This window comes from Poeciliopsis prolifica, unplaced genomic scaffold (assembly GCF_027474105.1).
Source record: "Poeciliopsis prolifica strain line A6 unplaced genomic scaffold, Auburn_PproV2 SCAFFOLD119, whole genome shotgun sequence".
In the NCBI taxonomy this organism is placed as follows: Eukaryota; Metazoa; Chordata; class Actinopteri; order Cyprinodontiformes; family Poeciliidae; genus Poeciliopsis; species Poeciliopsis prolifica.
Window position 1 is genome coordinate 534,197 of NW_026562494.1, and position 13,841 is coordinate 548,037.

Below are 13,841 nucleotides of genomic sequence, written 5' to 3' on the forward strand. Positions count from 1 at the left end.
TTATTTACATGAAGTGATTTTACATTGTTGTTGGTCTTTTTACATAGAGCAGTGGTTCCCAAAGTGTGGGGGCGCGCGCAAATATGACACGTGAAATGCAAATGATGAGCGTCTGTGGGGCCCAGCGCCCCTCAGTTTACGAGAAAAAAAAAACAAAAATAAAAAGATTAAGTTAATCTTTTAAAAGCATAACACATATGTCAACGTAATGCATCGATCATTCACTTTGCATGAACCTATTATTTGTCATGGATAATGACTGTGTAAATGACCAGAGTAGTGGTCACTGATCTATGTGGTCACATAGATCGGAAATTTTAACACGATATGCCACAATGATGCACTACACACAGTAAAGTACACTGGATTTGGAGTTTGGTTCTCAAAAAAAAAAAGGATAGATAAGAAATACAAAACGAACATCCCTGTTCTCACCAGGGATTTTTGTGTGAAGAACACCCGGGCGTATTTAGTTTGTGTTTTCCTTACTATTCCTCCTCAAAGCAGGCTATTTCATTTAATTGGATTTGAACCCAAGGTCACACTTGTTTCCAGTTCCTTTTAGACACCAGGTCAAAGGTCACAACAATAACGGTTTCTACTTTTCTTATTTTCTGAAGAAGCTCTGAACCAATGGTTGGTTGGGTCTGGTTTAAAAACGCCCTGCTGGGGTCAAGTAGAGGTCAACATATCTGTTCTGGGAGTTCATTTCTCCTGAGATTCATCTGACCCACATGAAGAAGTTACCTGGAGCAAGAGAGAGGAGAGGAAATGGACTCAGATTCTGACCCACTGGGTCAAACAGAACATCATTCATTACAGGGAAACCTTATGAATGATGTTCAGGAAACGTTCACATCGTGTGGAACAGATGAAACCATAGAAAATGTTCTGTTGTGATGTGGAACAGAAAAGAAACTGATTCACAACCTGGGGAATCAGGAAGTTAACCTGCATTGTATGAAGGACCTCCGACCAGATGGTGGCAGTAATTCACTGTATTGTTGTCTAGGAAGAAGAACAAACAGCCTGGGTCCTCCAAAGGTTGCTGGCTCTGGTGTGTCCTTCGCAGCCCAAACTATCCCAGGATGCATTGCGGGCCGACAGTGTTCAATTCTGGCAGTACCAAAGTTAAAAGCTTGTTGTTATGGGCTCTTGTCGTTTTAATAGACATGTTTGATTTTTATTATAGTTTTTGGAAAATGTTTTTTAATCAGCTGATTAGCTTTATTAATTGTATGTATTATTATTTTCCCTCTCAGATCATTGATGATCACACTCTAGTCTGGTAGGTGGCGGTAAATGCACCTTAAGTTGGTTGCCACCCGCCAATTAAAAAACAGAAGAAGAAGAAGGAGGAGGACGCTGCATCCCGGGTTGTCGCTGAAGAATACGTCATAATGATGCGACATACTTTTCAAATAACCCATTCACTTCCGGAAACTCCTGTTGTTTAGCTATTAAAATCTAAAGTTAACCGTTAGCGGTTTATTCAGTTTCTACAGACTCCAAAGAGCCATGAAGTCACATATCAAATGGTTTGTTGTTCCGGTTGCTTAAAAACACAGAAAAATGTCTGGAATGTCGAGCAAACGCTAATAGCAGAAGTAGCATGTTAGCTATCAGGTTAGCTAACTAGCTAGCTTCTGCCACTGCTGTTATTGTTGTCCGTTACTGCTGATTCATGCTGTTACTGCTGTTAGTCCATCGCCAGGCAGTTTTTGTCCGTTTCAGGGGGGCGAAGTTTATCAATACAAATCTCTGGTTAATATTTTGGTATGAAAGCTCTTCCTAATTGGTAGCTGAGTTGAGACTGGTGCATGTCTGCCATGGTGTGGACATTGATCAAAGATCTATCATGAAGTTTGGTGTCATCTTAAAGGGGACACTCTTGGCTTTCATTTAAACCAGGTCGTGAGTCTCTGAGCTCATTAAAACAAAAATAATACACATTTTTTACTCTTTTAGAACAAACTAGATGCATTTCTTTTATCCCAGTAAAGATGTACGCCTTAAGCTTCAGGTGATCTACAAACAATTTGTTTCCATCCATTCACTATCTAACACAATTATTCTTGTGGTTCTGGAGGAGGGGGCCGGTTCACCCTGAAGTCCAGACCAGTTAAGCTGACTCATGTCTCTGGCCTGTGGGAGGAAGCTGGAGTACCCAGAGAGAATCCAGGCTCAGTGAGAACATGCAGACTGCATTCAGTGCCATCATGGATGGAATAATCTGGTTACCTCATAATGTGGCTGACCTTTGACCCCACCAGCTGCAGTAACCCCAGATCATAGCCTTTACAGGCTGCTACAGTAGACACAAGGCATGATGGGAGTTCATCTCACTCTGAAGCACCCATCACTGTGGAAGAGAGGAAACCTGGACTCTTACTTGTCCTCCGTCATGTGGCATCACTGTCAGGCGTCCAGAACCTCGGCGCACATCCAGATTGTTGATCACGTCGTGTTCTGGCTCTTTCTGGTTAACACAGTTAGAACTCACTAGTGTTCTGGTAGAAGAGGAAAAACCTGCTGGTTGTTTTGTGTCACCAGTAAAGATTCAAACCTAAAATCCTGATGATGATTCAGATGAATAACTGAACTTTGTGTTTCTCCAGGATCCAGATTTGCATCTTCACCCTTCTACATTCTGGTAAGCAGTGACTCATTTCCTGTTGGTTTTGGTAGCAGCAGTCATGTTTAAAACGGTGAGAGAGCTCAAGGTTATGGAGAAGTTCTGTTATGTAGTCACTCTCAACGCCTTATGTCAACACAAAGTCTAGAGTACGATGACAATAGAGGGCAGGACTGTGGGTTCTTTGAATGAAGCCGTTTCTGTCTGTGGGATCAGACTACTACCTGCTGGTGTCAAATCTATTTAAAGCTAAGATTCAAATCTTGTTTCCCTGTTGCCATGTAACCTCTTCTTAGCTCCATTTTATACCCAGATCCTAAACCAGAGTGTTTATCTTCCTAAAGTAGAGACACATACTGTTTTCAGAAAAGCCTGATACCAATCAGCAGGCAGCATCCTCTCAACTGCTGATACATCAACTTGTTTATATGTGATTTGTTCATTGGATCTGTGATTGATACAAATGTGTTCAACACTTTTTATTCTGCTAGTCTTATTAGCAGCATCAAACATTCAATGAAAATTGTATTTTCATGATTGTGAAAATACAATTTCACAATCACGGTGTTCCTGTTAAGTAAGTAACACAATTAAAGTCACTCATGAATAAGTTTAAGTCATTAAGAACATGCTGTGCCAACACACCTACCACTTCATGTTGTCTTGTTTTCAGTCAGCAGTAACATCCGGCTGTTAATCATGTGATTCGAGTGACGTAAAAAACTGTTTATATTACAGTTTTACAAAATAAACTAATTCCTGTACGGCTGAAAAACTACCTCATCCTATCACCAAAACTTATCAGAAACGTGTTTTTTATAAGTTGCCATGTTTCTGTTCAGTACATTGATTGTTGTAATTCCAATTTATCTGCAATTATCTGGTCAATGGAAGTGTAGCTGCTGTTCTGGTGCTGCTGTGGTCTTCGTCTCATCCTCTGCTCTCCCTCAGTGATCTGCCAGAAACTCACAGGCTTTGTTGGAGAAAGTGTTCTGCTGCCCTGCTCTTCTGATAACCCTAAAATGGCGAACGTGTTCTGGAGGGACGAAGATGACGGGGTTCTGCTTGACATCAAGAACGGTGTTGAAGACCTGAAATATCAGCACAAAAAGTTTAAAGGTCGAGTGTCCAGCTTCCCAACAGAATACCGGAACAGGAACTACTCCATCACCTTAAAGAAACTGACGCTGCAGGACTCTGGAGTCTATGACTGCAACGTCGTCATTGACAACAAAGAAAATACATCCAGGATGAAGTTGGAGGGTGAGTTGATTTATCTGTGAAGCAGCAGAGCAGAAATCAGTCAGAAAGGTTTGCTGTGAGTCAGACACATGATGATGCACAAAATTCAGATGGGGTCACAAAATGGATTTCTCCAGGTCAAAACAAAGCGCAATAGATCACAGCGAGTAGCTAACGCCATCGATAGGCTGAAACAGATGAGGCATGGCAAAAAAATGTGCAGATATTGTCTCAGTAAAAAAGACTTCTCTTATAATCTTGAGGATTTACCTGCATCCAGGCAATGAACATAACTAACTACCTGGAGCTGCAGACCTCACATTACACCATGCACCAGAAGAACGTTTCAAAAGCCTGGAGAATGCAACATTTAGTTTCAAGTTGGGTAAAATTTTGGGTTAAAAAAATCATTAAATGACTTGTTTCTGCTGGGTAAGTAGTGAATTCTGCCATTTTAAGTAATTAGTCTATGATAACGATGCTATCGCTAACAACAAACTAACCCATGTGCTTGGATCCCCTGGTAAATCATTTATTTAGCTTCTGCAAACCCAAATTGCTGCTGGAGTTGAGTTAATGTTGAGTCGTTGTTGGATTCAGCTCCAGTGTAGCTCAGCCATTCTGTGATCTACAGAAAAGCCATTAAAACATGATTTATATAGCATTTAAATAATTTACATATGTCCTTCTAAGTAACTGTCCAATAAAACATCTGAGAATATAATTTAAATGATGAGATTGTTTGCTGTAAACTCTGGCATTGTTAGTTTCTGCACCTCCAGTTTTCAGCTGTAGATTCTTGATCCACTTTTCTCCTCTTTTTTCGGTAAGTTTGTTCAAATTTCCTCCCCTGTGACCGACTGCCTTTGAAACACAAAAATAAGGTTTATCTTTCTCTCTATGAGGACGGTTGGAACAACAGTACAGGACTCAGACTTTAGGCATTTTGATGCTGGATCAGCAGAAATAATCGGGCTGCATTTACTTCCTGCCCTTCATCTGCTTTGGGTGACATCGGTGCTACGTCGTCTGAAACCCAGCAATATTTAGACATTATCTGATGAAACACAATGAAAACTCATCCCACATAATCTGTTTACTGCTCATTTCTGAATGTTTCTGTGGTCAAAAGGCTCATTTGATGTTCTTTCCCAGTTAGAGAAGCTGTGAAGATCCCAGGAAATGGTGTCTCCAGCAGGCGGATCGTCCTGCCGACGCTGGTCCTCTCTGCTCTCAGTCTGATCATCTACTTCTAACAGGAAGTTCAAACATCTGCTACAGTAAACATTGTTTAAGTTCAACTTTCAGCAGTTTCTAGTAGTAAACCGCGGACTAAGTTACCGTCTTGCACCTGTTGCCATTTTATGTCCGTAGAAGTTAAAACCTCCAGTCAATATTCTGAAGCCTGGCAAGAAAACTGATCAAACCAGGACAAGAGTCACAGCTCTCCAGTTTTATCTGGTTTCACCTCTAAAGCTGGAGAATGTAACTTTAAAAAGGTTTTTCACATACTTGTTAAAACTGTCAGCTTGTTATGACACAATCTTTGAAAGGATCGATCTCCTCTGTCTTCTCCGAGCTGCTACTGAACAAATGCACTAAAGCAACCAAGCAAGGGGGCGGGGCTTAGTGCCGTCAATCATCCCTGTGAATGTGCTGGCTCTGATTGGTTGCTTCTTCCTGAGTGGTGCAGCAGCACTGGGAGAAAACAGGAGATCGATCTTTGCATAGATTATCTGTCTCATAACAAACTGTCAGAACCTGGAGACAGACTTAATAAATATGGCAAAATATACTTTTTATTAAAGTTACATACCACAGCTTTAAGGAGAAGGTCAAGAGTTCATGACACTGGAGCTGTTGTTTACAGAATCACTATTAAGATTATTTATTTATGAACATAAATATTTACATAATAAATACACATAAATAAAACATAAATAAATACATAAACATTTTTCAAAATCTGATGTTTTTGTTCATTGCTGTCAACAAATATTTGTCCAAATTTTCATAGCAGACAAATATTTAGTGCAGCTGAGTTACCAAAAAAATGCATTAATTTATTGTTAACATCTTCTTGATGCAAGAATGTAACCTGTCTTCTTCTTCTTCATTCCAATCTACTTTAATGTTTTTGAAGGAAGCAAGAACATTTATATTGAACTTATGTTACTGTTTATGGTATTATTTATATATTACTAAAAGGCTGTTAATTGTTATTGTATGCATTCCTGTGGAAAAATGTGGACGTTTTGAAGATGATAAATTATTATTTGATGAAACTTGTTTAGGTTTGTGATGACTGAAAGACTCCAAAATGAAAAAGTGAAGTGTAGTTTTGAAGTGAACATAGTGATGAGAGTTGATTCATCTGCTGCTTTCTGCTTTATGTCATATGACTAGAATAAAACTGGTCCGTTAAACTGATTGTTGAAGTTTACTTTAAAATAAAATGAGACTGAAACTGTTATTTGTCTGTTGTAAGTCATTTCTGCCACAAGAGGGAGCCAGCTCACTGACTGGTAACGTGATACTTGCTTGGTGACTAGAATATAGCAGTAGAAGTAATAAACTAATGTTTATTAGTGTTCCAGGTTGCTGATGGCTCCATGTGGATGTGACGCTGCTGTTGCTGAGCGGCAGTGTGAGGAACAGCTGCTCTGTGATCTTTCATGTTTAATGTATCTGAACTTCTGTCTGGACTTGTTGAATTGTGGTTCTAAACCTGAGTTTATCACATCTCTACACCATAAATGATGCGATCATTTATGTAGCTTTTCAGGTTTTGTTCCCTAATATTTGCTTAAATCTTTTTAAGCTGCTTGCTCACTAAGATTTTGTCTTTTATTAGTCATTCCATAAATAAACACAGTAGTTTGGCTGTTTTTATTCTTTAGTTTTAAACTGGTGGTTCACATTCATTCGTTGTGTGTTGCAGATAAAAGGCGTTTCCAGCCGAGTTTTTACCCATCAGCAGACTGAGTAGATGCTTCACATGAAGCGCTGGCAGGTCGACCTCTGACAGGAAACAGGAATTGAACCCATGGCTTTGGAATCTGAGCCACAGTCATTGAATCTGAGAGGCTTGAATTTAACTTGCTGTTCAATTGGATCTGGAGGATTTGATGTACTTTGGTGACAGAACCGTTCCAGCTGGGTTTGAAGCCTTCTGGACCAAAAGCTGCAGGAAGCTGTTCATAACCCAGAGCTGCTTGATCAGGTCGTTGGTGTTCAGTCATGATAACATTTAGTTAATATTGACCAAAAGAGCCGTTCAGGTCAAACTACTTCTGTTTGTCTCCAATGTTGTTCCTATGCACCGGTTCTGGTTCTGTCCGTCCTGCAGCAGGTTCTCTAGTTCAGGTTTCTCCTTGGTCCAGTCGTCCTCCAGCTGCTGCTGTTTTTCTATCATCTGCAGAAAAAGTGACTGAAATGTTGTGGTCTAGTCCAAGCTCAGCCCGGTTCCTGGAGTCTGAATGAGTTTCACTTCCTTGTTGTGAGCCGGGTCTGATCTTAGTGACTGATGAGACGCTCAGAGGAAGTGGGGATCAGTCTGTGCTGCCTCACAGCGGAGCAGCAGCCCGTCTGATGGATCTGCTGAGGACGGTTCTGCTGCTGGTTCTGCTGCTGGTTCTGGTGGGGTCAGAGGCCCAGAACTTGAAGAATGTCACTGTAGAACCGGGTCATAATGTGACTTTAACCTGCTCCGTTAACAGTAGTGACGTCTACTGGTTCCTGAACATCCACAGCCCGTTCAGAGCAGGAATTGGACGAATTCGTTCTTCATCATCACCTATCTTCTGCCAGTCAGACTTCAGTCAAAGTTCAGCATATCAGGAAACCAGCTGGAGATTACAAACGTCTCTGCTGAGGACAGCAGGCTGTACTACTGTGGGATAAGCAGAAAGGCCAGATTGTTGACCAAGACACCTTCAGTCTTCATCTGTCAGGTGAGAAGCAAAGACTTTTAACTCAGCAGAGTTTCATTAGTTTGGTTTTATGAGAATAGATGAAAACATGGTGGTGAGTTGGGACCTTTATGCAGCTGGGATTATTAGCATGAATAATAATGTTATATTATTGAATTAGCCTTAAAGAAGCTGCACAGCTGAGACAGTCAAGTCAAAGTAAATGTTTAGTGAATGTTGAACCTGATGTTGAATTTCATTAAAACATCTTTAAAATCTGAAAATTGTTTCCTGCACTTTGAAACTGTTTATCTGAAATTAAACGTTGATTCTGTCTCACAATAAGCAAAAAGTAAGCGAGCTTAGTGAACTGTTTGGAAGTATGATGTGTGAATGAAATGAATTTGGTGAACTGTTTGTTGTGAATTAGTCATTCATTATATTCACATTTTGACTGAAACAGTTTGTTCAGCACTTCTATCAGTTTATCTGCCTCTTAAATCTACTGACTTCCTTCAGTCTGTTTTCTTTTGAAACCTTTCTCAATTACTTTATCATTATAATTTTCTTCCTCTTCAGTTGTTTATCCAACCACATCCGTCCTGCCCGGCCCCTGGTCATCGACCCCCTCCTGCCCCACAGCGGGGCAGTTCCTCCAGCCCCTCATGGCAGTTTCTCTGGGCCTGAACGCCGTCCTGCTGGCTGCTGTTACTGGTGAGAAACTTTACACCCTCCAGAGCTTCGGCTTGAACATTCAGCATGAGTTTCAGTTTGATTTCATTTGTTCACATCTTGGTAAAAATGTTAGTTTTTTCCTGTGTAAATTTTTATTAGTTTAAATATTTAACTCACTACCTCCACAGGTAAATATTTGCCAAACATTGCTACTTAGATTTACAAGCTAAATGTTAGTAAGCTAAATATTTAGTTTAGATCTAGACATCTAGTTGTGAGCTAACTAAACTTTTATTGACTTTGTAAATATTGCTGTTTAGATTGTTTATTTACTTTGGAGCGAAATATTTAATTTACAACTAATAAGCTAAATATTTAGCTCCAAAGTCAGTATTTAGTTAGCAAGCCCACTTTTTGGTTAAAATGCAAATATGTATTTTGAAAGCTACATATTTATCATTAAAGTAAATATTTAGTTTGCTAACAAGATATTTATTTAACGCTAAATATTTAGATTGTGAATTAAACATTTCACCACAAATAAAATCTGTAATTTGAAACTAAAACTATGACTCTGAAAAATGAATCTCCTGTGGAACTTATTAAACAAAAACCTCATAAGAAGCAAGAATTATTTGGTAAATAAAAATCAGCAGAGACAAATTGTTCAGGTTTTTATCCTGTCGAGCATGAACTGATGATCTGAAGACTTTCCTCTTCGTTTTCCTGAGAATCAAGAGTTTTAAAATGCTACATCATAATGACAACAACACGGGTTTTCACAACATTAAATAGAAAACATTAACAATTAATTTAAAATGAATTTATTTTGAAGAATAAAAGTCATGAAATACCAAACACCATACTGTGATGTCTGAAAAATGTTAAATGTTTTAATATTTGATCATGTAATTACATGACAAAAACAATCGGTGAGCTGGGATTCGACTTTGTGATGTTTTTGTTGGGTTTGTTTAAAAGTGACTGACTGACTGAACGTCCATCTGCAGGTTTTCTTTGTGTCTATATAAGGAGGAACGGCTGCTGCTGCTGCTGCTGCAGGGCGAAGGACTCTGCAACAAACAACATGGAGAACGACGACATGCAGAACCCACAGGTAACAACCAACCAGCCAGTCAGTCTGAGAGACGATTTCACAGTTCGAGATGCTAAAACCAGAGACTGTTGGTGGGACACCGCAACGTTTTTATGTTCCAGTGGTTCACCTGCTGCTCAGATGCTGCTGCAGCATCATAGGGCAGACGTGTGACAACTTCACCGTTTTCTCTGTAGAGGAATTGAGTGGGACAAAGACTGAAACCACCAGCAGTGCCAGTTCTGTCACTAATCAGAGTCAAGTAGACGGAAAACTACAGTTCATCTGGAGGATTTGATGAACTTTGGTGACAGAACGTTCCAGCTGGGTTTGAAGCCTTCTGGACCAAAAGCTGCAGGAAGCTGTTCATAACCCAGAGCTGCTTGATCAGCTCAAGCAGCTCGGTTAGCTTTGGTTGGATTTACCCAGAATGCCCTGCACTGCAGTCACTTTCTGCTTTTAGATCCTCTTGGTCTGACTGGAGTTCACATTCAAACTGAACCAGACCGAGGCTTGGAGGACCAGAGGTCAGAGGTCGATTAGTGTTCACACTGTGCCAACCGACCGGACTTTACAGGCAAATGGACCGGAGTTGGATTAAACTGGACTGATCAGGGCAACGTTTGTCTGTGTGTTGAGTCATCATCTGGAGCAGCCATGATCTGTGTTGTGCAACAGGAAGTCTAGTTTCACTGTGCATAACTATAAATAATTCCTCAGGGCAGTTATTAAGATAATTTAGATAAGAAATGATCAGGTTTAGAAAACATTAAAGAAGTTCAGTCTGAGTTATTCATAAATAACTGCCTGATAGGGGTTCAGTTTCAAATAAGACAAAAGATTATTTACAAAAAGAATTCAAACTTACATTTAAATACTTTAATCAATAACTCTCTAAATAATAACTCAACTAATCTGCTGAGAAAACAATAAACCGTCTCTGGTGTCTCGTTTCAGTACGAGGAGATCCAGCTGCCTCCCACTCTGGTTCCGGTTCCGGTTCGGGTTACATCAGAATGCATCTACTACAAAGCCCAACATCCCAACCCCAAGATGCATCAACACTGACTCACACCTGGGCAGGTGAGCCGGTTCTGGAGCTGCTGCTCCGTCTGAGGAGAGTCCAGGAAGTCCAGGCCTGATTCAGCCAAGCTTCCTGCTTCTGAACGCTATGAACTCTGGGAAATGAGCGCCGGCTGAAGGTGTCTGAGACGGTGGTATTGTTTATGTGAGTGTATTTATTAGTTTCTGTTTTTAGTTTTAATTTTAGTTCCTGTTTCTTTAATTTGGGATGTCAGTGATAATAAAAACAGGATGTCTAAATATCAGATTTGGTTTTCTGTCCATCGCAGCAACGGGCCAAAAGTCCCAACGGCACCATGCTGCTCACTGATTGGCTGGAAGCTCCACCTGCAGGACACAGAACATGTCATCAGGTCTGTGGAAAACAGACCAAACTAGAACAGGAACATGATAACAGGAAGTCAACAATGACAGAAAATAAACAAAGATCAGAAACACAACCAGGAAAATACCTGAATAATTCATAAATAAACCAAAGAGGCTGACAGGAAATAATCATTAATGTTTAAGGAGATACTCAAAAAGACACAAGAATAATGAAAGAACCAAAGGAAACGAGGCTCAAAGTCAAACGTGACGAGTTGTTCTGTTTAGCTTTAGCCGCATTGTGGTTTTTTATTAGCTTAGCTTCAGGAAACACGACCCTGTACTTCCTGTTATGACTGAGGTTATTAATCATCTGAAAAGTTCTTTGTGAAGATCTGAGCACAGTTAACATGGGATGGTACAGAACCTTCTGCCTGGCTCCAGAACCGCTCACTGGACCCAACAGAACCAGAACCTTCATGCATGAAACACAAGCCAAACTTAGTCACTCCTCACCTCCGACAGAAGTTTTCCATCATTTATTATTTTTTTTCTTTTTAGCCTCATAGCTTACTGTATGAGGTCAAAGGTCGTTGAGTTTCATGTACATGTAGACAATGAAAGATTAAAATCATAAATATTGTAATATTGTATTATCGCTCAGCGATGGGTCTTTGTGGTTTGTTAATGCTGCACATCAACCTCCATGTTTTACATGCTGAGCGTTTTGGTTTCTGTGTCTTGCAACATTCACTGTACACTGTTGGTGACTGGAAGGTTCGCCTGAACCCAAACCAGCCCACATCAGAACCAGAGCTGCAGAACTTCCTCCTAACATGAACAGAGCTGAGATCAGGTCTTCATCTCTCCTTCCAGGCTCAGTCAGTCTGACCGCAGCAGAAACAAAATAAAGAAGTGATAGTTTGCATGTTGACATGCATCATCTGCCCATGATGAGCACAGCGGTCTGTTCCAGTCCCGTCTGAACCATCGTGGATCTTTATCAGCTCCATCTGAATCTGCAGACGTCTCGCTGATGCACAGCGACGGTTGCTACATGCACAGAACCAGGCAACCTGCAGAGCAGAACCACAGTCAGACATCCGTGCACAACCGCCGAGCTGCGTCTGGTTCTGAAGACACCAGCACTGACCTCAATGTTTGTCACAAGACTTTCAGAAGAGATTTGAAAACCGCGGTGTTTCCTTCACCTCCTGAATAATCAGAGGCTTTCTGTCTGCAGCGTGGAGAAGTGCCAGAGGTTAGACGTGTTGAAAGGGGGTTTCTGTACAACAGCCTCGGTCTCCCTGACCTCATGTCAGTCCGTGTCACCATTTCCTCCATTCAAACGGCTCCAACCTGTAACGCCTCAGGTCGCTGTTACAGGAAACTGCTCTGTGTTTCTGCAGCAGCCAGGTTTTCCTCTGAACCTGATGGACGTTTCTCTGAACGCACACGATGGAATAATTCAGGCCAGATGGTTGGTTATGATTTTATAAGCACTGAAACAAGCAGATGGAGATTTATGTGCTTTTTGTCAATAATTATGATGAATTTTTGACAAGAAATGAGGACAAATGTGTCCAATTTAGGGATTTTTCAAAAAGCTTTACCAAATAATCTAATTAAAATACGAGCAAAACTCTAGCGTAAAATTAAAAGTATTTAATCAGATGGATATTTCAAAAGCTTCTTGTTTGAGGATAATATCAGAATCAGGAACCGAAAGGCTAGCAGGAAGAATCAGACTGTATTTTTAGTTCGCTACATTGAGCAAGTTGAAGGAGCTGCTAACCACAGAGAAGTTTTTATTAATCACAGTGAGTTGAATACTAGAGAACCTGATGAAACCATTTCCTCTTTTCAGCGCCGTCTGAAGGAAACCGAAGGTCAGAGATGATTTCAACGCCGTCAGCATCTGACCTGCTGAGGGTCAGCTGGCGCTGCGTCATCGCTCCTCTCTCAACCAAAGGTTGAGAGAGGAAAATTTCTGCTGAAAATTTCTGCTCAGATCTTGTGTTGGTGACCTGCTGACACCGATGCAGAACCACAACCAGAACCACAACCAGAACCACTGAGGTATGGACCCAGCAGTTGGTCCGGTCCCTTCAGAACCAGACGGAACCGGTAAGAGATCCAACAGCTGCAACCAGAACATCGGCTGAACATTGACTCTAAATGTTCTGATGGTCCGTTTGTCACAGCGCTCCAGGAGAACCGAGACCCAGATGCTCCTCTGGCTCCCCCTGGAGGACACTCAGGCTGAACATCAGGGACCTTGAATGGTACCAGACATGGTACCGGCCTCATGTGTGCAGAGATCCTAACCCTAACCCACACTCAGAAAACACCCAGACAGTCAGCTGTCCTCTGAGTTAAGGTCAGAGGTCACAGGATGACAGGAAGGCTGATGGTGTGGAGAACATTTTCTAGACCGTTTGGGTCCAGAAAATAAACCCAAATGGGTCTCAGATGGGTCTGTTTATCACTCTGATCATCTCCACCTTTCTGACCCAAACTGGACCCGTCCGGACCCGTTTCTTCTGTCGGTTGAACTCGCTGTGTTCTGCTGCAGTACGGAACTGATCCACATGGGGGCGCTGTTTATCTGCACATGAAAGCCCAGAGTTTCTGAATTATGTTTATTCATTCAACAAACTTCCAGGCCTTCTGGATCAGAACCGGCCCGGTCTGGAGCTCAGGTCCAGAAGGTTCTGCTTAAGCCCAGAACCTGAAAAATACATCAAATATTATCTGTTTATTCAACTTTATGCAAAAAAGGTTTTGTTTATAGTAATGAAAAAGTGGATTTTTATTTTGCAAAATCAGAATGAAATGTTGTCCTTTCAAAATAAAAGCTCTCAGCTCCTTATTTACCAGTACCCAGAACCTT

General features: G+C 41.0%; 1 protein-coding gene across 1 annotated transcript; it reads left to right on the forward strand.

Annotated features, from left to right (window-relative positions):
* The first annotated feature begins 1,273 nt into the window (after window positions 1–1,273).
* LOC129354838 (V-set domain-containing T-cell activation inhibitor 1-like) lies at window positions 1,274–6,350 on the forward strand. Its single transcript, XM_055024371.1, has 4 exons — window positions 1,274–1,538; window positions 2,619–2,653; window positions 3,587–3,898; window positions 5,033–6,350. The coding sequence occupies exons 1-4, from the start codon at window positions 1,519–1,521 to the stop codon at window positions 5,131–5,133; spliced, it is 468 nt and encodes a 155-aa protein (XP_054880346.1). The 5' UTR covers window positions 1,274–1,518; the 3' UTR covers window positions 5,134–6,350.
* Window positions 6,351–13,841: the final 7,491 nt, after the last annotated feature.

Coding starts and splice junctions, on each gene's coding strand:
- LOC129354838 (XM_055024371.1), top strand. CDS start 1,519: ATGAAGTCACATATCAAATG. Junction 1,539..2,618: donor ATGAAGTCACATATCAAATG/GTTTGTTGTTCC, acceptor GTGTTTCTCCAG/GATCCAGATTTGCATCTTCA. Junction 3,899..5,032: donor ATCCAGGATGAAGTTGGAGG/GTGAGTTGATTT, acceptor GTTCTTTCCCAG/TTAGAGAAGCTGTGAAGATC.